At 40.8% G+C, this 25,711-nt stretch overlaps 2 protein-coding genes across 2 annotated transcripts in view; both read left to right on the top strand.

The window, feature by feature from the left end:
* The window catches only part of LOC129334058 (protocadherin alpha-C2-like), a 280,693-nt gene that overhangs the window by 34,285 nt on the left and 220,697 nt on the right, over positions 1 to 25,711 (top strand). The gene's annotated exons all lie outside the window — the stretch shown is intronic.
* On the top strand, positions 4,791 to 8,481 carry LOC129333275 (protocadherin alpha-5-like). The gene is given in 3 exon segments (XM_054984804.1): positions 4,791 to 4,822; positions 5,951 to 6,065; positions 6,067 to 8,481. Coding segments are annotated over 3 exon segments (2,562 nt in total).

Below are 25,711 nucleotides of genomic sequence, written 5' to 3'. Positions count from 1 at the left end.
AGTCAAATGGTTCCAGCTGGATTCCAGAATGCTCTGTGGGATCCGATACTCCTTGGTGGCTTGTTGGATGAGCTGATAGAGGATTGGAACGCTCATCCCTTTGAGGCCATTGACGAGATTGCTCCCCGTCGCCCTGTTCAGTCCTGAACTAGAGTAGCTCTTTGGTATACCAAGGAGCTATGACAGATGAAACAGGAGCTGAGACAGCTAGAGTGAGTTTGTTGGTGACTCCATGACAAAGTGACAAGAACATCCTATAGGATGTTTATGAAGACCTATGAGATGGCAGTGAAAGTTGCAAAGAGAGATTACTATGCAGCTTCTGCTGCATCTGCTAGTTTTTTGCCCAGCACAACTTTCCAGAGTGATTTGGTCTTTGGTGATAAGCTGTGAGGCTTTTGAGGCTATTTGATCATTCAAAGAGACTGTCAATTGAAGTCAAGGGAAGATCTAATAGCTAAAGGTTATAAATGTCAATGGTTTTTCTATGCACAATTATTAGGTAAGGTAAAGATACTCCCTGTGCAAGCACCAAGACATTACTGACCCATGGCAGCCTTTGGCGGACTTTTTGTTACGGGGTAGTTTGCCATTGCCTTCCCTAGTCATCTACACTTTACTCCCAGGAAACTGGGCACTCATTTTATCAACCTCGGAAGGATGGAAGGCTGAGTCAACCTTGAGCTGGTTATTTGAACCAGGCTTCTGCCAGGATCAAACTCAGGTCATAAGCAGAGCTCGGGCTATTATTTATTATTATTATTATTATTATTATTATTATTATTATTATTATTATTATTATTATTATAAAGATTAAATCAGATAAATAAATTATGGGGCTTTGACTATGAAAAGACAAAGTTTGAAAAAGAGCATTGTTCAGATGCTCAACGTGTTATTTCCAAAATGTATAAACTTTTGTTGAAATTTGAAATGGAAGAAGAATGTGTGAAAGATTGTATGGTAAAATGGGTCAAAAATTTGGGGTATAATATACAAATGGACCAGCGGGAAAATATGTAAGTAAAGGGGCTCAAATTCACTTTGAATTCCACACTTAAAGAAAATTTTTATAAAATGTTGTATCGGTGGTATATGTCTCCTGATAAGTGAGCAAAAATGAGTAAAGGTATGTCAAACAAATGTTGGAAATGTGAGCAACATGAAGAAACATTTTATCAGCTTTGGAGGACTTGTCCTAAAGCAAAAAAAAATTGGGTCACAAACTCATGATAGTACAGAAAATTTTGAAGATCAATATACAATCTAAACCAGAAGCCTTTTTCTTGGGACTAAGGGACAAACAGTTGGAAAATAAACATGGTATCCTATTTCTATATATGACAACAGCGGCTAGGCTTTTATATGTGCAAAAATGGAAAATTACAGTATTGCCTTCAATGGATGACTGGATTGTGAAAATGATGGAGTTAGCGGAGATGGCTAAACTTATAGCTCTGATCAGAGATAAAACACTGTCTATCTTTATGGTTAATTGGAAACCCCTTATTGTCTTTCTGCGTGAGACGAGAAAAAACGAACTGATGATTTGTGGATTTGATTTTTATGAAGATTCATTTGGGAAAAATAAATAGAAGGGGGAGGTAGTATTGAAAATTTTGGAGGTATAAGAACTACAAGTATAATGTTTTTAAAGATATGATAGGTGTTGTAGAGAAAAAGGGAAAATGAAATGTTTATTATTTGTCTTTGTTTTTCTTTAATTTTTGTTCTCTTTTTCTCCTCTCTTTTTGATTCCTTCTTTTTTCTTTTTTCTCTGCCTTTTTATTAAGCTTTTAATCTTATTAATAAAATAAAAAATATTCTTCAAAAATCACAAATACTTCAGCATATTTTTCATGATTATTTCTTCCCTTTCTCTAAGCTGTTTTGTGAAAAGCACATGCAATAATCCTTCATCTGATAAAAGGTTTACAAGCTTCCCATTCAATAGCATGAGTACTAGCAGTTCCTTGTTTAGCATTAAAATACTCTGAAAGCTTGGCTACCATTTGTGTTTTAAAAGTTTCATCATTAAGAAGAGAAACATTAAGATGCCATAAACTGGAAACCAAAGCGCTAATGAAATAGGAGCATGGTTGAAAATAAAAATAAAAATTATATCAGTCAGGGAAAATTTATTTCCATACAAGATCAGCTCTGAAGAGTCAGCAATAATGATAATAATAAGAAGAAATAAAGTAAAATGAAAATAAAAATAGGAAAGGCACCTATAGTGCGACGAGTACAGAACAGTGATTGCAGATTGTGGGGGAGACGGAGAGACGATACCTTCCTCCAACAAGTAAAGTTGAGACTCAGTCAGCTGCTTGCATATCCCAAAGGCAAAATTTAGCAACTTTGTTATCTTCTGGGAAGAGTTTGCAAGAAGGAGGGAGATGTAAAGTTGTTCAGATCTTTCTGGTAAAATTGGCAAGATTGGAGCTATAGATTGAGATCAGTTGTCATTATAGAATGAGCTATGCAGCAGAACATGTTCAATAGACTCTACTTTCCCTGTATGGAATGGGTAGAGCCACTGAGGGAGTGGGACACGATGGTATCTGCCTTCCAAAAGGACTGAAGGTAGAAGATGCAAGTGTAAAGAAGTAGGCAAAAGTAAAGATTCTCCAATATTTGTTGCATCTGACGAAGAGAACTTTGATTCTCGAAAGCTTACGTTACAGTAAAGTTGGTTAATCTTAAAGGTGCTACTGGACTCTTTTCTATTTTTGCTACTACAGACTAACACGGCTAACTCCTCTGGATCCAATATTTGGGAATCTCAAGGGATCTAAGATAATCTGCTGGCATGCTGCAGAATGATTGAATGTTTCTGTATCTGTGCCTTATCAGATGGTAGGGCACAATCCCAGAGCTGCTGTTTAATTGTTTCTTTTGCTTTTTGGAGCCCAAGATGCAGTAAGACTTGGGAGGAGAGGCCATGCTCCTGGAGTTTCCCCTCAATTGCTCTTTCCTAGATGAGCAGTGACTATCAGCAAGGATCACGGGTGCCAGATTGAAGATGAGTTTTAACCAATAGGTGGATGCGGGGCTTTTTTCAGTGGGTCTTCCAGGTCCTAGTCATCACCTAGCCTAGCTCTCTAACCAAATAGTATAGTCAGATGTGATGGAGACAGTCAAAGGGGCTTGATTACATATAAAATTAACATTGACCTTGGTTGTGCTTTGGAAAAGTTCTACTCTTCTTTTCTAATAGTTATCAGCAGTGGATGTGGAGTTTATGGTAAGTCCAGCTTTAGATCAGACAAGCAAGAGAACTGAAAATCTAGTTGGTCTCTAAGGTGCTACTGGACCCGAATCCTTGCTCTTCTGCTACATGGCTGGACCCACATGGCAACATGGCTACCCACCTGAAACTGTGATGTTATAATCTTGCAGCTTTCCAAAAAGCACCCATAAAGTGCTTGAGGGTTTTTCATGCTAGCACTACAAACCTTATGTTCTATTTGAAGTCTCACCAATATTACCTTTGAGTCAATATGCTTTTGACAACTCTGCTTTTTTAGTATAGAAAACAACAATAGTTACTTATCAGCTTCTATTAGTTCTTGATCACCAACAAGGCTGCCACCACCTCTCACTGCCTCCTGCACAGTTAGAATGTAGCATTGATAACACTGATAAAGAAAAAAAAAGATTTAACATTTTCTGATTCCTGCAGACCAAAGTCATTATTAAACTAGGATTATACAGTCTTTACCAGTGTCGTCCTAAAGAATGCCCTTTTACTAAAGAGTGACTACCTATGTATATCATGTGCAGCCGAACTCTCAGAGAGGCAAGCAAACCTAACCTGTGTGGTAGCTGTGTATCCGGAGCAATGGCAGAGATGTGATGGGGGGAGGGAATTGGACTCAAGGTGAGTTTCTGGATGGAGGACAAGGACATGCAGGTCTCACTAGAGTTTAGGCCAAGATATACAGGGCCTGAATTTGCCTATTTAAGGCTACCCAGGAACATTAAGCCAGGGAAGGGACACTTAGAGGTAAAGGTGCAAAGTGGTGGCACATCTCAGGGGCAGAGGAGGACAAGAGTGCCATCTAAGAATGGGTCCTGATGCTTTGTTAACAAATTCTGTCCAGATTATCTGTTAACTGTTGTGCTCTATCTATCTCTAGATCCCAAACATTTAGGAGTGTCTGTCCTGACATTAATTCGTATCATGATAAACCCAGTGAATGTCATTTCTTGTAGAATTATCTCTCTGGCAGATTTTAGCATATTTACACGATGAACTTGTTCCTAAACATTATGAAAGGTTTTTTGTGGCAGACACCTCCAGAGTCTGGTGATTTAGTAGGCGGAATAGAACTATTTAATTTAAAATATTAAATAAACCTCAATCCTTCACCATATCAACATGAAGGATGTCCATTGAATCAACTAGTTATAAAACACAGAGTTCAAAGATGTTGACACTTTGCAATGTCTTTGTAATGCGACTTCAAAGCCACGTAGTGTACTGATCCAAAGAGAAAGAACAATTCTTGTTGACTTCTTCATGGGGATGTTCTGTAGAGCGTGTGCGTGATCTGCCACCTGGCAAATACCTGTCACCCCAAGTGCTGTCAGCTTGGAACTATTACCTGTATAAATTTTTATTGATTTTTCCAAGTACTAAACTAGATCTTACATGGGGGGAGCATGGACATCTTCCAAATACTTTTGCTTTTGTTTAAAGTTGAAAAGCAGCCACAGGAGTCAGTCAGTTTGAGCTGTATAGGAACACTGAACCAAATATAAATATGTGCACAACTCTCGACAGAATGGATGTGTCAGATTTTCCTTTCTACTTCCTGTATGTTTGCCCAATATCATTCTCCCCCAGCTGTCTTGTTACTCGTGGAGAGAGATATGGGGAGAATCTGTTTCCCACAGCTGGGAAAGCAGCTAAATAGCAATTTTATTCGACAGACAGCTGGAGAGGACAGCGTTAGGCTGCTTCTCCCAGTTATACACTGTCTTGGGCTACCAAGACAGAGGGCGGAGACATTCACTAAAGGGGACAGAGTGAGACCAGGCAAATATGGTATCCATCTGATCCCAGGGCTTTCTGAACCAATGACCACTTCTTTCCTACACATTCACGTCAACTGAAGGGCCGTATTCATTTTAGTCTGCAGAACTAAAATGCATGCATCTTCACTTATTGACATTGCAGCACACTAAAACAATCACTATCAAGCACTATTTGTGTGACTGATGATCAGAAGGAGCTGTTTGCATCTACTCCGCCCTCCCCTCTCCTCTATATCTGACTACTTTCTTTTTGCCCTCCATGCATCTGACGAAGAGAACTGTGATTCTCGAAAGCTTATGCTACAATAAAATTGGTTAGTCTTAAAGGTGCTACTGGACTCTTTTTGATTTTGCTACTACAGACTAACACGGCTAACTCCTCTGGATCTATGACCAGGAAGGACAGAGTCACTTTTGCTGTGGAATTCATGGCTGAGATGATATTTGAACCCAGGTTCATTTCTACTCATGCCTGTGCAGGCATTCATGCCTGTGCAGGCATTCATGCCTGTGCAGTATCTCTGTCACTTGGCCCTTCCCCCTCCTTGTGATCACAGAGTTAAATGATAAGATGTTGGGACATTGGTAGATGTTGTATCACATGCAACACTTTCCCAGAAAGTTACACACATTCAGATTCAAGTTGTCAAGTGCACAAAAGCCAAGTGTTGTGCATGGGTGAAGCAACCCATGAGAAAAACAACTGTGTGCTAGGAACCTTAGTTGAAAATCAAAGTTTATAAAATCAAACAGATAAGCAAAGGGTTGTATGAAACTGGTCGCTAAAATGTGAACAGTTGAACCTTCAGTTTCAAAATTCAGTCACAAGGGGTCACTGCAGCCTAAGAAAATATTTAAGGAAGACTGAAAATCCAGAGCTCCTCCCTGAAAATTCTGCTTGTCACAGTCACAATAGGGATCACAGACACGGAATACAACACTCCTGGAATATATTCAAAGGATTTAATAAACACCAATTCAGAGGAGCTCACTGGATTCTTAACTCCTTTACAGAAAGGGATGTATATATTCTTCAAAAGGACTCTGATGGGTTTGACGTTTGAGTTTGGAGTGGTTGCTTGGAAGGCAGATTACATGATGAGGAGGCTGCTGCAGCTGGTTATATTTCGTGCTGCCTGGGAAATGGGGAGCGGCCAGCTCCATTATTCTGTGCCGGAGGAATCCCAGCACGGCACCTTTGTGGGCCGCATTGCCCAGGATCTGGGACTGGAGGTGAGTGAGCTGGTGCCTCGGATGTTCCGGGTGGTTTCCAAAGACCACAAGGATCATTTAGAGGTAAATGTGCAAAATGGGATTTTGTTTGTTAATTCCAGGATAGACAGGGAAGAGCTGTGTGCCCACAGCCCTGTTTGTACCATTCACTTGGAGGTGATTGTGGATAAGCCTTTGAGAATCTTCCATGTTGAGGTAGAGATCAGGGACATAAATGATAATGCTCCCATATTCTCTGCAAGTGAACAAATCCTGAGCATTGCAGAACTGATAACTGTACCTGGTACCCAATTCCCATTAGAAGGAGCCTCCGATTCAGACATTGGAACAAATGCTCAGCTGACTTACAGGCTCAGTTCCAACGAATACTTCACAATAGAACAGAAGACAGATGAACACAACATAGCTTTAGCAATTGTTTTAAAGAAACCGTTGGACAGGGAGACGACCTCTGTGCATCAATTATTAGTCACAGCCACTGATGGAGGCCTACCACAGCTCACTGGCACACTCCAGCTGGTGATCAATGTCCTGGATGCAAATGATAATCCCCCTGTTTTTAACCAGTCAGTTTACAGGGTAAAGTTGCTGGAAAATGCCACTGTTGGAACTCTGATTATTAAACTCAATGCTACTGATTTAGATGAAGGAATTAATAAGCAGATCTCTTATTCATTTAGTAACTATGTTCCACCAAATTTCCGAAATTTTTTTAGCATAAACTCCAACACAGGAGAAGTAAAAGTGAATAGAAATGTGGATTTTGAAGACATAAATGTATTTGATCTACAGATTGTGGCTGAAGATAAAGGCAATCTTCCATTGTCTGGGCATTGCAAAGTGATCATTGAGGTTCTGGATGTGAATGACAATGCTCCAGCGGTGTCAGTTTCATCCCTTTCTGTGCCGGTTCCAGAGGACGCCCCTCTTGGGACAGTGGTGGCCTTGATCAGTGTCTCAGATAGAGACTCAGGAGACAATGGGAAAATTGTTTGCTCCTTGTGGCCCTCCCAGTTCCCATTCAAGCTGATGTCCACCTTCAAGAATTATCACTCACTGGTACTTTCTGAGCCCTTAGATCGTGAACAGGTAGCTGAATATAGGTTGATAGTGATGGTCCAAGATGAAGGGGATCCCCCGCTGTCAGCCAGCAGCAGCCTGGTGGTGCCAATCAGTGACGTGAACGACAACGCACCCACTTTTGCGCAGCCCTCCTACACAGTCTTTGTGAAAGAGAACAATCCTCCTGGCGCTCACATCTTCACAGTGTCTGCCTCAGACCCAGATGTTGCCGAGAATGCCTTGGTCAGCTACTGGCTGGATGAGAAGCTCTGGCCGCTGTCGAGCTACATCTCGGTACACTCGGAGAGCGGGAAGCTGTACGCCCTGCAGCCCTTGGATTACGAGGAGCTGAAGCTGCTAGAGTTCCAGGTGAGGGCCAATGATGCGGGGCTGCCCTCCTTGTGTGGCAACGTGACTGTGCAAGTGTTTGTGGTGGATGAGAATGACAACGCACCGGCAGTGTCTGGGCCAGACCAGGATACCGTGACTCTGGTGAAGGTCCCAGTGGCAGCTGGACATGTGGTGGGCAAGATCCATGCCCTGGACGCTGATTCGGGCTACAATGCCTGGCTGCGCTATGAGTTGCATGATGCAGCCAGCGGCCCATGGCGGGTGGGGCTTTACAGTGGAGAGGTCAGCACCACACGTGCTCTGGAGGAGGCAGAGGGCGGCAACAGTCAGAGTCTGCTGGTGCTTGTGAAGGATCACGGCAAGCCGGTACTGTCAACCTCAGCCACCTTCAGCGTTTCACTGGTGGCCAGTGCCCAGGCTGCCCAGAGTGATGCCCACCTCTCTGGGTTGGGAAGGAATACAAAGCCCCTGGCAGACAACGCCAACCTCTACCTGATCATCGCCATCTGCTCTGTTTCCAGCTTGTTCCTGCTGGTCATCCTTGTGTACGTGGCGCTGCGATGCCAGAGTCAGGCCAAGGAGGCCATGATGTACGGTCCTGGCACAGCCACGCTGGTGTGTGCCAGCGAAGTGGGCAGCTGGTCATATTCCAACCGCCACAGCCACATCCTGGCAGGGGTGAGTGGGGAAGCTGGTGTCAAGAGCGACCTCATGGTTTTCAGCCCCAATGTTCCTGCTTCTGCTGAGAATGGGAAACAGCAAGACTTGCTTTGTGCAACGGTTAGTAATTGATTGTGAGTTTTTCTTTTTGGGTATTATGCAGTATTTGTAAGTGAGCAAGAACTTGTTTTAGTAACTGAGTTCTGAAAATATTTTAGTGAGCTACAATTATCTATTATGTGTAATTAGATTAGCAAGTAAATTTTCATTTTGGAAAAGTAATGGAGAAAAGTCATCTTATCCTTTTGTACCCATACTTTCCTGTAGAGTAAGGCCCTTTCCACTGATGTCATAAGCGGTGGTACATGTATAGACCCTTCTGAATTAGCATGTTCTCCTCTCATATGGTGTTTTTTTTCTAGAATTAGGACCTTTCTCACATCTTTGCAATGCTTCAGTTATCCCTGAGTTTTAACACATTTATTTGAAAGTCCTGGTAATTTCAGTGGAACTTACTTCATAGACTATTACATCATTATCTATTATCATGAACCACACTTCCACAGATATGTGTACCAATTGTTTCAGGTTATCTATTCATCAGCTCATTGAAAAGAACCTCCTTTTTTGTTGAGAGGTCATTTTAAATAGCTTATACTTAAAAATTATAAATATCTTATACGTAAAAAAATTATTTTATTAAAACTGAAAATAGTGCTGAACTGTATAAAAATATCAAAAGCAGACTATGTAATGGGAGTATTAAAACTACATAATAATATAACAAAAATAACATTAGACAATAAACATAATATCAAAAACAGAATATATAGCAGATTATTAAAACTACTATTTCAATGTATTCACCATTTTATATTCAACATTTTAAAAAATTGTATCTTTCAGGCACATAGTCAAAAAAACTGTTCCATTTTCCTGTAATACTGAAGTTGGCTTATTATGAATTCGGGATTGAGGTAGCGGATAGCAAGACACTTCTTAGCGGTACACTAATTCTGCATTTCAGGATACAGTCAGGGAGGTCTTCGTTGTCCCAGTTGTGCCAAATCTTCCAGGTTATCTATTCATCAGCCCATTGAAAAGAACATGCTTTCTTTTTGAGAGGTCATTTTAAACTATAAAATATACTTTTAAAAAAATTGATTAAAACAGAAAATAGCATTAAACTGTAGAAAAAATATTGAAAGCAGACTACATCACAGAAAGTGACATTAGACAATAAACAATATCAAAAACAAAATACGTAACAGAGTATTAAAACGACATAATATAACAAAAAATAACATTACAGAACAGACATATCAAAAACAGAATATATAGCAGATTATTAAAACTACATAATATTTCTCCTCTCCATTCTCCCACTTACTTATGTTAAAATACATTATACTCATCATTTTATATTCAACACTAGCTTGATAATTTAAAAACTTTAAATCCATTATTGGTACGTAACATTTTTTGGTTTGTGTTTTTTCTCCCCAGTTGGTTTTGTAGTATAATAGCATAGTACCCGAGCTTCACAAAGGTGTTTGAATAAAGCGAACAGTAGAATAGAAAAATACGTACAACCTTTTTTTTCTAATGAAGGACCTTTTTGTAGACTTCATTGGTGATTTTCCCTTCAGGATCACCAGGCTGCTGGGTGAGCTCACTCTGGAGCAGGGCACGTACAACTGCCCATGTGAGAAGCAGCCCTCCCTCAAGTCAGTTCCTGCCACCTTCAGTATCTGCCCCTGGGACTTGTTGATCATCATAGCAAAGCAGACCTTGAGGGGGAACTGCAGTCTCTTGAACTCAAAGAAGTTATCTGATGGTATGAATGGTATGCGTGGTATGAACACCGACTCCCCCTTGAGCACTGTCAGTGAACAATGTTGCCTCAATGATGTTCCTGTGCAGGCTTTCACTCATCGTCTGGTGCCATTGCAGAGTTTGGGTGGGCTGAGGTTCTGGACCAGCATCACTGGAGCCCCCACTTTGAAGAGAAGCTTGTGGGCTGGGAAGCCAGGAGGGTTGAGCATGTTGAGGAACTCCACAGGGTAGTGGACCGCATCATCCATTTGCACCACTGAGTCCACAGATCTGTACTCCATTTCTGCCCCTTCAAGGGAGTTAAGTTGTGTTTCGTTAATGATGGCAGCCTTGTGGTTCTTGGGAGTCAGAATGGCACACTTGCACAGCAAGTCCATGGACTTCTCTGTGATAGTGCCGATATGAGGGTATATTGTGGCTGTTAGGACTGCTAGGTTCGTCACTACTGTTCCCAGGCCTGCAGGGATGGTCACCTTTCCCTTGGACTTGGGACTTGCTGGTACTGCTGAGTGTACCGCAGGAGTACAATGTGCATATTTCTTTGCTGCATCTCTAAGTTGATGCCTCCTTTTAGCATTGGTATATCTTGCACAACATCTGCCAGGAGGCTTCTTGGGGGCAGTAAGAGATGATAGCTGCAAGAGATGTGGTGGGCACTTCGGCAGGTTCATGTGAGAGGTGAAATGGCCCCTAGAAAGGTCGTGCACCATCTCCCCATGAACATTTAAAAACTCAGTTGCCATACTGACTTTTATATAAAATCCCTTTTCAGGATTCCTGTACTGTCTTTCTTCAACTATCTGCAGCTTCCTTTACCTGATTTTACCTCAGAACACAGAGTTCCACAGCTGACCCATCAGCCTGCCAGCCACAGAGGAAAGCCAGGCCCCACAGGGAGATTGGCAACCCTAGAGGGGAAGACTGGGAGGTGTATTTTTACCTCAAGACATATTCAGTGACTTGGAGTCATTGAATATAAAGTACTGTATGTGTCCTGCATACTTTTTAGAATGTTGGGCTGATGGTCAATCAGGCCGCATATGCAAATGACCTCAGGGAAGAGTGGCTGAGCTGGCAGTTGGTGGTGGTGGGGAGGAGAACCCTGCCAACCACACAGGAAAGCTGTATCCCTATGGAAACACACATTTTACCCCTTTTTACCCCCACAGGGGGCGAATTTCTTAAAATCTCTTCTTAATGAGCTTCTACATCACGAAAGGAACATTCTCCCCAAATTTCACGTTTCTAGGTCCAGGGGTTTGGGCTGGGCGTTGATGAGTCAGTCAGGACACTTGTCTTTATATAGATAGATAGATTAAAAAAACACTTATCTTTCAGCCACGTAGTAACCCCCCCCTATTTTTCCTGAAATTGGCCAATTATGCATGTAAGAAGTTAATTTAGCCATTGACACATAAACATACAATTTATTAATCCACATCTGGACAAAGTTCCGCTTTCTTTCTTTCTTTCTTTCTTTCTTTCTTTCTTTCTTTCTTTCTTTCTTTCTTTCTTTCTTTCTTTCTTTCTTTCTTTCTTTCTTTCTTTCTTTCTTTCTTTCTTTCTTTCTTTCTTTCAAAGATTTTTATTGGGTGAGTAAAATTTAATATTACAAATTTTTTATTAATACCCTCATTTCCATATTCCCCCACCCTTTCCCCTCCCCCCTTTATCTCAGACTTCCAACAATTTCCCAACACACTGTCTAAATCTACTACTTATATCTCTTTTTCTTTTCTTATTCATTCTAATATACTACTAAAATAGATATTATATGTTAAACTATAAAAAACCTAATATCAAATTAACAGTTACAGCATGTTTCTAACTTATCTCTTCTCCTCTTGTAAAGATCGCCCTCTCTTCCCTTCTGCCAAATTAATAGTTATCTAGCACCCACATTTCTCCCTTTACGTCCCACTTCTTTTCCAAATACTGTTTTAGTTTCCCCCAGTCATTAAAGAATTCCTCTGGATTCTGTTCTCTCAACTTTCTTGTCATTTTGTCCATTTCTGCCATGTACAGCAATTTTTGTATCCAATTTTCAATAGATGGTACTTCTTTTGTCTTCCACTTCTGAGCGTATAGAATTCTCGCCGCTGTTGTCATGTAAAATAGTAATGTTTTATATTGCCTGGGAATCCCCTCCATATTCAAGTTCAACAACAGCAGTTCTGGGTTCTTATTTATTTGAATTTGTAAAATTGCAGTCATAGCTTCTATAATATCTCCCCAGAACTGCTTTGCTACCTCACAGGTCCACCACATATGATATAATGAATCTTCATGGTTTTTACATTTCCAGCACTTATCTGACATTTTGTTATTCCCATATACTATTTTCTTCGGCGTTAAGTACCATCTATATATCATCTTGTAAACATTTTCTTTAATATTAGTACAAGTCGATATCTTCAATGTATTTTTCCATAAGTGTTCCCATGCCTCCATTGTTATGTCTCTATTGCAGTTTATAGCCCACTTCACCATATGGACTTTAACAGTTTCGTCTTCTGTATACCATTTTAACAAGATCTTATAAACTTTAGAAATCTTTTTCTTGCCTTCTTGTAGTATACATTCTTCCAATTCCGAGTTCTTCCAATTAAATCCCAATTTTAAATGATCCGAGTCATATAAGTCTTTAATCTGCCTATATTGGAACCATCCGTAATAAGATACTTCATCTTCTGTTTTAAGCTTAATCATATTCTGCTCCATTTTCAACACCTCTTTATATGACACACATTGTTCCCTATTATAAATTATCCTCGGGTCAATAGCTTCCATTGGCACCACCCACGTTGGGATACCTTCATCCAAATATTTTTTATATTTTTGCCAAACCGTGAAGAGACTTCGCCTAATATAATGATGCAGAAACATAGAGTCTGCTTTAATTTTATCGTACCATAAGTACGCATGCCAACCAATTTTTTTTTAATATCCTTCGAGAGTTAAGAGTTTAAGATTCTCTAACAACATCCATTCTTTAAGCCACACCAAACATATTGCTTCATGGTATAATCTTATATTTGGTAATTGTAATCCCCCTCTTTGTTTGGCATGACATAAAACTTTCATCTTCACTCGAGGCTTCTTCCCTGCCCATACAAAGTCCAATATTTTCCTTTGCCACTTGTCAAATTGCTTGTTGTCTCTTATTATTGGTATTGTTTGCAGTAAAAACATAATTCGTGGAAGTACATTCATTTTAATTACTGCTATTCTTCCCAGCCACGACAAATTCAACTTATTCCATTTGATTAAGTCTCTATCAATTTGTTGCCACAGCTTTTCATAATTGTTCTTGAATAAGTCACTATTTTTAGCAGTAAGCTCTATTCCTAAATATTTTACTTTATGTGTTACCTCACAGTTGATAATTTCCGTTAATTCTTGTTGTCTTTGTTTCACCATATTCTTACATAATATCTTAGATTTTCTTTTGTTAACATAAAATCCAGCCAAATCACCAAATTCTTTTATCTTATCCAACAATCTTGGCATATTTTGAATTGGATCCTCTACAACAACCATTACATCATCCGCAAAAGCTCTGACTTTGTATGTAAATCCCTTAATCTTCATACCTCTTATGGCATTGTCTTCTCGTATCTGCATCAATAAAATTTCCAATATCAAGACAAACAACAGTGGAGACAATGGGCAACCTTGCCTTGTACCCTTCCGTATTTCCAGTCTCTTAGTTAATTCGTCATTTACTACGATTGCTGCACACTGGTCTTTATATATAGTTCTTACCGCTTGGATGAACTCTTTTCCCATCTGTAACTTCTCCATTGTGGCGAACATAAAATTCCAATTTAATACATTTTTAATACATTTCCCAAATCTCCACGTAACTGGATTGTGATCTGAGCTTACTTTGGGCATAATTTCAACCTCTTTAGTCCATATTGCCAATTCCTTAGAGGCCCAGATCATATCAATTCTCGATAGCGACAAGTGCCTTGCCGAATAATAGGTAAATTGCTTGGCTTTGGAGTTATTTCTTCTCCACACATCCTCCAAATTTTCTTGTTTTTGTATTTCAAAAAAAGATTTTGGCAATAATCCCCGTTTCTTTTGAGTCCCCTTTGTTTTCTTGTCTTCCTGTAAGTTTACCACTCCATTAAAATCCCCTGCCAGGATTATTTGTGAATAAGTCACTCCGTCTAATTGCTTCTGTAATTCTTTAAAAAAATTGTCTTTAGCTCCATTTGGTGCATAAATCCCTACTATTAGTGTCTTTTGGGAGTTCCAAATAATTTCCACCGCAAGATATCTGGCTTCAGAGTCACTAAATATCATTTTAGGTTGCAGCTCCTCCTTGATATATAACACAACTCCACTTTTTTCTGTTTTGCTGTAGCGACAAATTCTTTTCCTAATTTGTAATTTTTTAAGTACTTTTGATCTTGTTTTTTAACATGGGTCTTTGTAAACAAATTATATTACAACGTTGCTTGGATAGCCAATGAAAAATAGTTTTACGCTTGGAAGGTGAGTTAAGTCCGTTTACATTCCATGATATTACTTTACACTCCATAATCAAATTCTGGGTCTTTTAGGTAAGTCTTTGTCATTGTCCAACAAGAACATCTCCATCTCATGCTGCGATCTAATAGTTCTCCTAGTTGCTTGAAATTCAAAACTCAGACCCTCTGGAATCTCCCATCTATATCTTATATTCAACTCTTTCAAAATCTGTCAGATCTCTATATTTTTTCCTTTCTATTAGGATTTTTTTAGGTAACTCCTTCATTATTCTCACCTTTTTTCCTTCCATTACCAGTGGGTTTTGAAATTGCTTGCTCACAATATCTTCTTTCATTTTTTTGGTAGTAAACTGCACAATCATATCTCTAAGCAGATTTTTTTGAGCTGCATATCTTGAATTAATTCTGCACTCCACGTCTACATGTCTTACGATCTCTTCCATGATTTTATTCAAGAATTCCGATATCTGTTCTTGGGCTACCTTCCCCTCCTCCTCCGGAACGCCACAAAATCTAAGTTGTCTCTCCATATATTTACATTCCATCACCGCCACTCTTTCATTCAAGCCTGTGGTTTCTGCTTTAAATGTAGTGGTTAGCTTCTCTGTCTTTTCTTCCACCTCGTTAACTTTTTGCTGCGTCGTCTGTAGTTCTTTCTTGACCTCGTCGATACTCTTTAACTCCGCCACTTCAGATTTAATTGTCTCCTTGAGATCCTTCATCATCTCTTGTATTACATCTTTTAGTTCTTTGTTGCCTTCAGCCACTTTCTTATCCAAATTATCAAATGCCAACTGCCAGTCCTTTTTCGACATCATGGGGCTCGATTTGCTCCGCTCCCACGAGTCTGCTCTCTTTCGCAATTCCATGGCTTAAATATTTAAGTTCCCAAATTAAATTTCTTGTTTTACTAGTATTTTTCCAAAAGTTAGCGCTTTAACTGTCTAAAATGGCGGGCGTCTTTTCTCTATGGTTTTAAATCGAAGCTTTGCCCTTACCCTTCTCCAAGATGGCCCACTTCCGGTTGCAATGAGGGCTTGCCCTTGCCCTATTTCAAAATGGCGCACTTCTGCTTCTGCCTTTCCCTTCACAGCCGCTCTAGCCTCGCATCTCAATGTTTATGATGCACTTCCTGTTCCTTCCCCATCGTCGCACCGCTACTTTCTCTCGCGATGTTTCTCCGTTCCCACAGTTCGCTATCTCTTTAAACCACAGGTATGTAAATAATAATCCTTTCTTCGCCTCTAATTCTTTTCTAAAAGCTTCTTTTCATACAATTCTTTTACCGGGGTGGACTTAGTTAGTCCTTTTAAACTTTCTACTTCAGGTTTCTGCTTGAATTTAAATCCTCTAGTCCAATTTCAAACTCGTAGAAGAGATAACGATCTTTACCTTGCCGGGTCTTTTCTGGGTTGTAATCACTATTTCAGATATTCAGATTAGTTCAAATTAGTTACTGAAGCTTGGGTACAGCGATCCTATGCCAACTTAATGACTCCAAAGCTGCTGCAGAGATTTCTGCCACCCTTCTTAGAGTGGGACCTCAAGGCTGGGAGGGAATCCTTTGTGCAGAACCCCCCCTCAGCCGAGATCTACACGCCCTCGGGGTCTCAAGCATTCTTGCCTGCTCTCCACCTGAGAGCAGGGGGCCGTGGGCGATCTAGCACCCCACCAGCCCTGACAAACAGCAACTTGGACAGCTCAGCTCCCTGAACTGCGTCAGACCACCATGGTTCCCAAGCCAGAAGTCCTTGACAAAGTTCCGCTTTCTGTTTTGTTGCATGTATTACTCTTGCTGCTGTCACCATACATTTAGAGTTCACTGTGTTCTTTTGTAATATTACTTGGCAAATTTTAATAAGATTTTTTGGGGTCTAGCACAAAGCAGAGCTTTAATATCTTTTGCATCTCTTCATGTATTTTTAATTCAATATCTTCTCGCTTTCTTGCATGTCCACCACATGTGATGAAATGTTGTATCTGTACATTGACATTTCCAGCACCTTCCACTATAGTCCCTATTAGTATTTGCAATTTCCTTAGTAGTAATATACTGTTACGGGCTGGGCTAGCCCAAGCAGGGTGGTTCAAGTCCAAACCTTAAGGCCAAAGGCAAAGCGGAGTTCCAAGAGCGAAAGCCAAGTCAAACTGGTGGTCAGAGCACGAGATAAAGCCAGGAGTGAGTCCAGAGTCCAAGAGCGAGGTCAGGCGCAGTCCAAGGTCAGTCACCGATAGCGTCAGGTCCAAAAGCAGGCACGGGCAAGGTTCACAGAACACGGAGTGGTTGCAGGCAATAGACACGTTACTTCCACGCCTGGCAGTTCCTCCAGACTGGCTCTTATAGCCAGGCGTGGTTTTCAGCCAGCTGCTGGGGCTCCATCCTGACGCTGCTCATCGTCACTCTCCAGCAGCTGGTGTTGGCTCAAGAGGCAAGCACTGCACCGTCTCTCCTGCAGTTCCAGTCTCTGGCGCTGCCTGTGGCATTCCTTGGGCATGGGTGAACCTGGGAGGGTGGAGGCTCTTGGCTGAGCTGCACCTGTAGAAGTCCCTGGCTGAGCTTCCCCTGTGGTATTGGAGCTAGAGGGTGCTGGTGTCTCAGCTGCTGGCTGCAAGCTCTGATCAGCCAACAGCTGTTGCTCCTGATTGCTGGCTTCTGCTGAATCAGGGCTAGGGCTGGCTACACAGGGCTCCTCTTCTCCTGAGGAGTTCTGGCTGGCTACACAAGGCTCCTCTCCTCCAGAGGAGACCTCACTCTCAGACTGGGCCATGACACCTACAATCTAAAAACATTGTATATGAGTTCTCCCTTAACATTTGACAGTCTGCAAATTTAATTTCTTTAGTTCTTAAAATTTCCCATTGGCTCATAGAGATATTCTCTTCAAAGTTTTGCATCCATTTTAACTTGTTCTGATTCTATTTCATAGTCCAATAAGATTTTATATACTTTTCCTAACAAGTGTTTTGGATGAAATGTTTTTCCTGTTAGTCAACCACCTTCTTTGGATAGTTGCTCTTTAAATTTCGACACCACTTGAAGGTACATTAACCATGGATTTTTTCCCCTTTGAGCCTGAATTTCTTGCCATATTTTTATTTTTCCATGCTTGTCCATCATATATTCATAATTTACATTATCAATTCTATTTCTTGCAGTAATATCATAGTAGGTGTCTATTGATGATGTCATTGGTGAAATTGGCAGACTTACATTGTTTCTGCATTGAAATCATATTCTTAATAGTCCATCTCTCAAAATATGAGTGCCATCTTTTCTTTGAATAGTTTTTAGTGATTTCTTAATCCATAAATAATTATGAATTCCTTCCTTGGTATCAATGTTTTTATAAATGAATGTTGTCAAGAATGACCGGCAAAAAAGAGTAAAAAAGCAACACAATTGATCGACACTTGATGATTCCATTGTATGGAAAGTTAGAACGCTTGCATATACAAACCTCTAGCACCATATCTAAATAAGGCTAGTTCTTAATACTTATTTTACAATTTGATGTTTTCTTGAAAATAAGTTCTTTTGGAATGAATAAGACCTCTCCCACTTCCTACAAGCAGTCAAGAGCTATAAAGCCTGACCAATTAATATCAATCAGACTTCAAGGAAGGCCTATTAACATAACCATCATTCAAGTTTATGCCCCAACGACAGATGCTGAGAAGGAAGAAATCAAAAACTTTTATCCAAGTGTCCAAGAAGAAATTGATCATACACTTAAACAAGATATGCTGATAACCATATGTGACTGGAATGCAAAAGTAAGAGACAAAGCAGAATCAAACATTATTGGAAAATTGGACTTTGGCTAGAGCCTTTAGTCTGTCTACAGGTTCCATTGGAGGTAAAGAAACTGGTTCCCTCTGTCATATTTCCCTACCCCTTTTGAAAATAAAACTGATGAAATTAAACATTATAAATGTAAACTTAATTAGTTCTATATTATCAATATAATATTTTAAGAAAAACTTTGTAGTTTTAGAAATGCTTAGATCAATGGCAAGGTTTGTTTGTTCTATGGAATTCATTGGAGTTTAGAGTTTATAGTAAATGTTCAGGCTGTCTTATCTTCTTCATTCTTGGATGCATTTAAATTAAGCGATTCCAGGAGAATTTTGAGTGATTCCTCATCTTGTACTAGATACAGAGGAAACTGGGGAAGGGTCACCGGTGATGATCCTTGCTTCCAGTTCTTCCAGGATCCTCTGGGCCCTGGGGTGAGCTTGAGGACTAGAAGACTCACATCCCCCCAAGTCCACCCCAAAGGAAAGGACATCTCATGCTGCCACTCCTCCTCCTGCTGAATGCCAACAGCTGGATGAGGGGGAGTCTCAGCAGCAGATCCATACCCAGTACCAGCTCCTGCCTCATGCACCTGTTGAGGTGGTGCTTTTGCAGCAGCCTCAGCAAAGATGACTTCTTGAGGCCTCTAGCTGTCACCAGTGAAGCAAGAGGCCAGCCTGATTGATGGCAGCTGAGCCAAGGCAAGCCTCTGCACAGATGGGGGGAAACTTAGTCCTCTCCCTCCCTTCTACCCTGCTACTCTTCTGCTTCATCTTCCCCCCAGGCCCCACTGGACTCCTCTCCTCTTGCTCATTCTGTCCCCACTAGTACTGCTGGTACTTTCAGAGTAGGTTTAGCTGAACTATGCTACATTCACTAACAGCACTAACACAAAAACAAAACTCTGACTTACCTGATCTAAAAGCTGGTTAATTGTTGTGGGTCTAACCTGGAGATGGAAATTTTTTTTATATTAAAAAGTCTTACTTAGTTTATGTTACTATTTTAGCTACACTTGCAAAAAGCTTAATTCCTCTTTGGGAAACAATCAACTCTTCTTGAAACCCAGAGACTAGCACAAGCCAGCCTATGGTTACAAATACTTCTTTTCTAAACCACTTGGTCTGGCTTCATTGAAGCCAAGTGACCAAAAGCAAGGTGGGCAGCCTGGTTAATTTTTTACTCTGAGTCCTATTTATCTATTTAACAGCAATATCTGAATCCTTCTTAACAACAACAACAACAACATTCGATTTATGTACCGCCCTTCAGGACAACTTAATGCCCACTCAGAGCAGTTTACAAAGTATGTCATTATTATCCCTACAACAAATGCCTACATAAGCCTTTTTAGGAGAAAACTCTGTTGGTCCCCAGCTGAAAATTAATTTGTGTTTTTTAACAAGGCCTACACCTCACCTATGATGTTATGAAATGTTTACCTGGCAAGATCAACTACCCAAGTAAGAGAATACCCCAAAAGTCCACTAAAGGCAAAAACAATCAACAACTGCAGTGCAGAACAGCAGCTTTTAACAACTCTTTAATAAAAAGTAACTCCCCATGAAGAACAGCAAGTATTAATAATATATTAACAATGAACAGCAAGCAAAAAACCCCAACCTCCCTCAAAACTGCAAGTATAACAATGAACAGAAAGCAACCTTTTAAACCCACAAAAATCAATCTCCCCACACAAGAACAGCAATTCTTAATAACTACAGCAAAAAATCGATCCTTTTTTTAAAAAAATAAATTTTTTTTGGATGGGTTGACATACATTTTACCAATATTTTTACAACGTATTTCCCCATACATTCATATATGCAGCCCACCCCCTCCCCCTCTCCCCTTTTCTATGTAGACTCCCAGCAGCACTATGACTCCTTTATTTCTTATCGTTAACTCTATGTTACTTTCATTTGTCTCTATAACTAAAGGTAAAATCCTAACTTATTGTTTCTTACAACATTTCTATAATTATCAATAGACTACCCTTATTCTATCAGAACCCCCCTACTTCCACATACATTGATTCTTCTTTATCAATCTTTTCATTTCCCCATTATACAACAGTTTAAATCTAATCTTCCACCTATTACAATTTGTTTCTTTAACCAGTTACATATACTTAACTTCAGTCCCTTAATCAGCACTTTAACTTGAAACTAAAAACTTATTTCTTCAAATGATTCCATCTGTAGTTTCCATCTCTTTTACAAATAAATTTAACTTTTACATTTTCCCAATCCAAACATTTTACTTTAATTTTGATCCCTAAGATAACACTTTAATTTAAAATGAATAACTTATTCCTTCAAAAAATCCCTTCTGTAATTTCTATCTTTTACATATAAATTTAACTTTGACATTTTGCCCTCCCATAATTTTTTTTTAAATTTTATTCTCCTTATTTTCTTGTCACTTCACTTATTTAACTCTACATTTTATATTTTCCAATTTGTTCATTTATCTTAGATTATTAATTTCCTTTAACTTTACATTTTAACCATGAATTCCATCCCCTAAGAAACTCTCGTAGCTTAAAGCTAAAAGCTTAGTCCTTTAAGTAATTCCTTCTTGTAACAAATCTTATGTTTATGTCTCTTTTCCAGGCTTTCTCTTTCACTTGAAAAATCTTATCACTTAGCAACTTCTTCTGCTGAACATAACTGGAGTTGGTTCTGTATTTCATGTTTGTTGTTAACTCTTGTAATTGCTTCTTTGAAAGTCCTGACAAAACTTCAATCATTTGTTCCTGCGCACTCTGCGTTGTTTAACCCACCATGTCGCATTTTCCCTGCTTGATATCTGTAGCTCTGTACTCAATTTCTGCCGCACAATCTTGAAACACTTGTTCTTCTTTAAAACTCGGTGTCAAATCGGTGGTTTTTTGCTCCCTTTCTTGAGTTATCTGCTTTGTTACTTGTAGCTCATTCTTTGGCTCCATTTCTGCTTTTAGTAAATCCTTTATATTTTTAATTAAGCTCTCTTCCATTTTCTGCATAGATTGTCTCAATCCTTCATAGCCCTCTGTAATTCCCCCCCCAGCAATTCTATAGCCGATCCTATGGCAGCCTGCCATTCCTTCTCCACTTTCTTCATACTTCTTCACTAGATTTCTTCCCACCCCAGATATCTTTTTTATCTTTTATTTTAAAAGTTCAAACTATTTTAATCTCACCAGATATCGGGCGGAGAGTCTCTATAGTAGCTTGCTTCGTCCTTTTCTCTTCCGGAATGGTGGGTATCCACTTCCTCTTGTCCTCTCGTTGCTATATCTCGTGTTGTTTCTTTTGTTTTCCTTCCGAGGTCTCCCTTGCTGTTTCCCCTTCCTTCTTCTTGCTCTCCAGATTAAGCCTCTCTAGGCAGTGCCACTCGCTGTTCTCCTTGCGTTCTATTCTCTCGTGATGTTTGCTCCGCAGCTTCTCCACCTCCTCCCTTTTCTCACTGCCAGCTATCTCTCTCCAAACCGCAGGTATGTATAAACAAAAATTATTTTTGCTTCTTTTACACTTTATAGTCTGTCAAATTTCAATTTTTCCTTCAAGATGCCTTGCTCCTTTCTTGTTCTATCAGCTCAGTCCACAATTTTAACTTTTGATTAAATTCCTCTTCTCATTTTAAGTCTGAAAGCAAGATAAAGATCTTTTACCTCAATTTGTTCCATTCGGGTCTTTTGTGCTGCCTCCTTCATTTCCAACTGGCGAAATCTGGTTCTGAAGCTTGGTTTCTGGAGACCTTATGCCAAACAAATGACTCAAAGAGTACTGCAGAGATTTTAGCTCGCCCTTCTCCAAGGGGACCTCAAGGTGATGAGAGAAATCCTATATCCAGGACCTTCCCCACTGCCAAGATCCCTCTCCGGGACTTGTAGCATTCTAGTTCCTCTTCTACCTGTAGAGGAATGGCAGCCGATGATCTGAGCACCTGGCCTGCCCAAAACAGTCACTCTTGATGGTCCAGCTCCCTGGATCCACGTCAGGTCTCCATTAGCCAAACCGAAAGTCCATCACAAAAAAATAGATCCTGACAGAAGCTGGGTTCAGACAGCTGGCTCAAGGTTGACTCAGCCTTCCATCCTTCTGAGGTTGGTAAAATGAGTACCCAAGTTCCTGAGAGTAAAGTGTAGATGACTGGGGAAGGCAATGGCAAACCACCCTGTAAAAAGTCTGCCAAGAAAATGTCATGATGCGACATCCCCCCATGGGTCAGTAATGACTCGGTGCTTGCATAGGGGACTACCTTTACCTTTACCTTTACAGCAAAAAAAAAGGCAAAAAGCAATCCTCCCCTCAACAGCAAAAGTAATTATTAAATAAACTTTGAAAAGGAAATTAAGCAAATTTGCTCCTCCCCCACCTTTAGCCTACCCCTCCCCAGCACCAGGCCAAACACCTTTCTTCCAAACAGGAAAAAAACAAGTTACAACTCTCAAAGCCAAACCAGAAGGGACGAGTTTCACAGGGTGGGTTGGTACAAGTTTACCTGTGAATTGTAGTAGACTCCTTCCACTCTCCTTCCCTTCTCTGCGAGAGCCACGTGCCAGCTTCTGGATCCCCTTGCTTGCTGAAGAGCCTGAAGAAGCCAGCAGCAGCATACTTCTTCCAGGCACAAGTCCACTGGATGCAAAGGCCCCCAAAGACCGTTCTGGGCAGGCAGCTGCTGCTCTCTCCCAGGGCATCCTGAGTCCAGTGGGCTGCCTGCCCAACTCCAGGCAATTGCTCTGGAGACAGCCGCCACATCAGCAAAGCAGGGGCATGTTAGAGCTGCAGCATCAGATCCTTCGGCTGGAGCTTCGCCGACACAGCATCTGTCTCTGGAGCAGCTCCCCAGGGGGCAGAAGGGAGGAGTGCAAGGCCACCGGCAGTGTGGAGCTTGCATGGGGAGGGAAAGGCCCTGCTGCCCTACCCCACCCCCATTTCACTCAGAGTGGTGGTGAACATTACAGCCAGAGGTCTCTAGGTTCTCCTAGGTTCCACAACTGCAATTGCAAACTTCACCAAGGTCCCCCACCTGCGGGTTGGGAGGAACCTCCCTCGAATGGCCAGAGGGTGCAGTGTTTGAGTCTGCGGTAACCTGTTACAGAGACCAATATTATCAGGAACACCCTCAGGCTTGGAAGAAGCAGCATCCAGCAGCAGCAGAGGAACTGTTCCAATCCCGGCAGCTCTGACTAAACCATGGTAAGACTGATCCAGCGGAGAGTGGGGGCCATGAAAGGAAGGAGGGAGGAAAGAAGAGTAGCAGAAGCCTTGGAGCCAAATAAAATGGAATCCTTTTATTTCTCCTTCTTTCAGCTAGGTTTTCTGAGCTGTGCTTTTCACTTTCACTTTCTCCCTTTGGTGGAAAAATTCTGTTGGTGGGGATGTCAGTAACAGGCCCCAGCCATCTCCCAGGCCTCAGAGAGCATAAATCTGTGCCCTAGATGTGCCAAATTCCCAGGCCTCGGCCCTAGGGTTGCTGGGTACCCCTCACCTCCTGTTGGGAGGGTATAGTCCCTGGCACTTACCTTGTGCACTGCACAAGGTTCTCTTTCATACTACATCAGCCACGTGAACACTCATGTGCTCTGCACAGGGCTGATTCAGCCCGTTGGGGCCCAAATCAGTCCCAGACAAAGTACAGGAATGCTCCCGTGGGCGGCACAATTACAACACTTCTGGAAATGACATCACTGCACTGGTTGGGAGTGCATGCACAGTGCATGGTCCTGAGATGCCTGCCAGTGGCATCCTGCTGATCGCTGGGCAATTGGCAGATGAGGGGGGCAAATCCCTGGGAGTTTGCCCACCACCAGCAGGCACCTGGGAAACCTACTCAGCCCCCTTCTGGGCCTCTCAACAGGCCAGTGAAAGAAAGAAGTTCCAAAGACCTGCCTGAAAATTTCTGTTGTTGGAATGCCAGCAAAGGCAGGCCTAGCCAACTCCCAGGCCTCAGAGAGTGCAAATCTGCAGCCTAGATGTGCCAAACTCCCAGGCCTCGGCCCCCTCCTGGGCCTCTCAACAGGTCAGTGAAAGAGAGAAAGTCCAACGGCCTGGACCCATTAGACAAGGACGCCTAAAAATTTCTGTTGGCATAATGTCAGCAAAGGCAGGCCTAGCCACCTCCTAGGCCTCACAACAGAACAGAACAAAACAGAACATATTCTTATCAACCTTATCAACTGTTCCTCATAACCTTGGAGCTGGTTATTCGCAATCTGTAGGCCTTGGAAGTAAGAATTGCGTAATTCAGAATAGAGGATTTATTTTATGAGTCAAAATAAGTATACAGTCCATGATTAACCCAAATACTGCTGCTGGAATTGTGCAGATAAACAATGAATTCGTTCAACACAGGATAGTTGTTGAATTCAACACTTATTATGGCCGCATTCTTTTTTTTTTAACTATTTATTTTTCATTTTACAATTTACAATATTCATAAATACATATAACAATAATACAAGAAACAAACCTTGGAACGGTCAATAACAATAACAAAGCCAATGTAATAGACTACAAAAACAGTGCAAGGGGGAACAGTGAGGAGATATTCTCATAATATAGCTAAGAAGCTGAAAGTATTGATGTCAGCATTAGGCAGTTGATTAGTATTGTATAAGTAATTCAAAAAGGGCAACCATTGCATAAAGAATGATGACTGATACTGTGGTTTATCAATAGAATGAAGGTGGTCTGCTATTTTTTCCATAATAAAAATATCCCATACTTTCCGAACCCACTTGTTGTAGCTTCGGAAGCTTGTCTGATTTCCAGTGTGCTGCTAGAAGCATTTTTGCAGCAGCAAGTAACATAAATATTAAATTTTTCCGCACCTTTGGTATGGCAGGGTCTTCCCAATGACCCAGCAAAATTGATTCTGGAGTCATGAGCAGTTCATAATCTGTAATCTCCTTAATTTTCCTTGAAATTAAGTCCCAGAATGATTGGATCTTGGGTCAAGACCACCACAAATGGATATAGTCACCAATTTGACCACACTTTTTCCAACAGAGCGGTGTTAAATTGGGATTAATTTGGTGTAGCAATTGAGGAGTCATGTACCATCTCGACAACAATTTAAAAGAAGACATTTTGATATTGATTGCGTTCGAATTTAGGGGCTTGCCAGACCATATTGTGGACCATTGCTCCTCTGTTAAGGGGGTACTGCAGTCCGTATTCCATTTCAATTGGTACCTTAATGAGGATTGATCATTCTGTGAGTTTAAATTAGAATAGAT

Source organism: Eublepharis macularius, chromosome 7 (genome assembly GCF_028583425.1).
Source record: "Eublepharis macularius isolate TG4126 chromosome 7, MPM_Emac_v1.0, whole genome shotgun sequence".
Taxonomy (NCBI): domain Eukaryota; kingdom Metazoa; phylum Chordata; class Lepidosauria; order Squamata; family Eublepharidae; genus Eublepharis; species Eublepharis macularius.
This window is presented reverse-complemented; position numbering and strand designations above follow the sequence as displayed.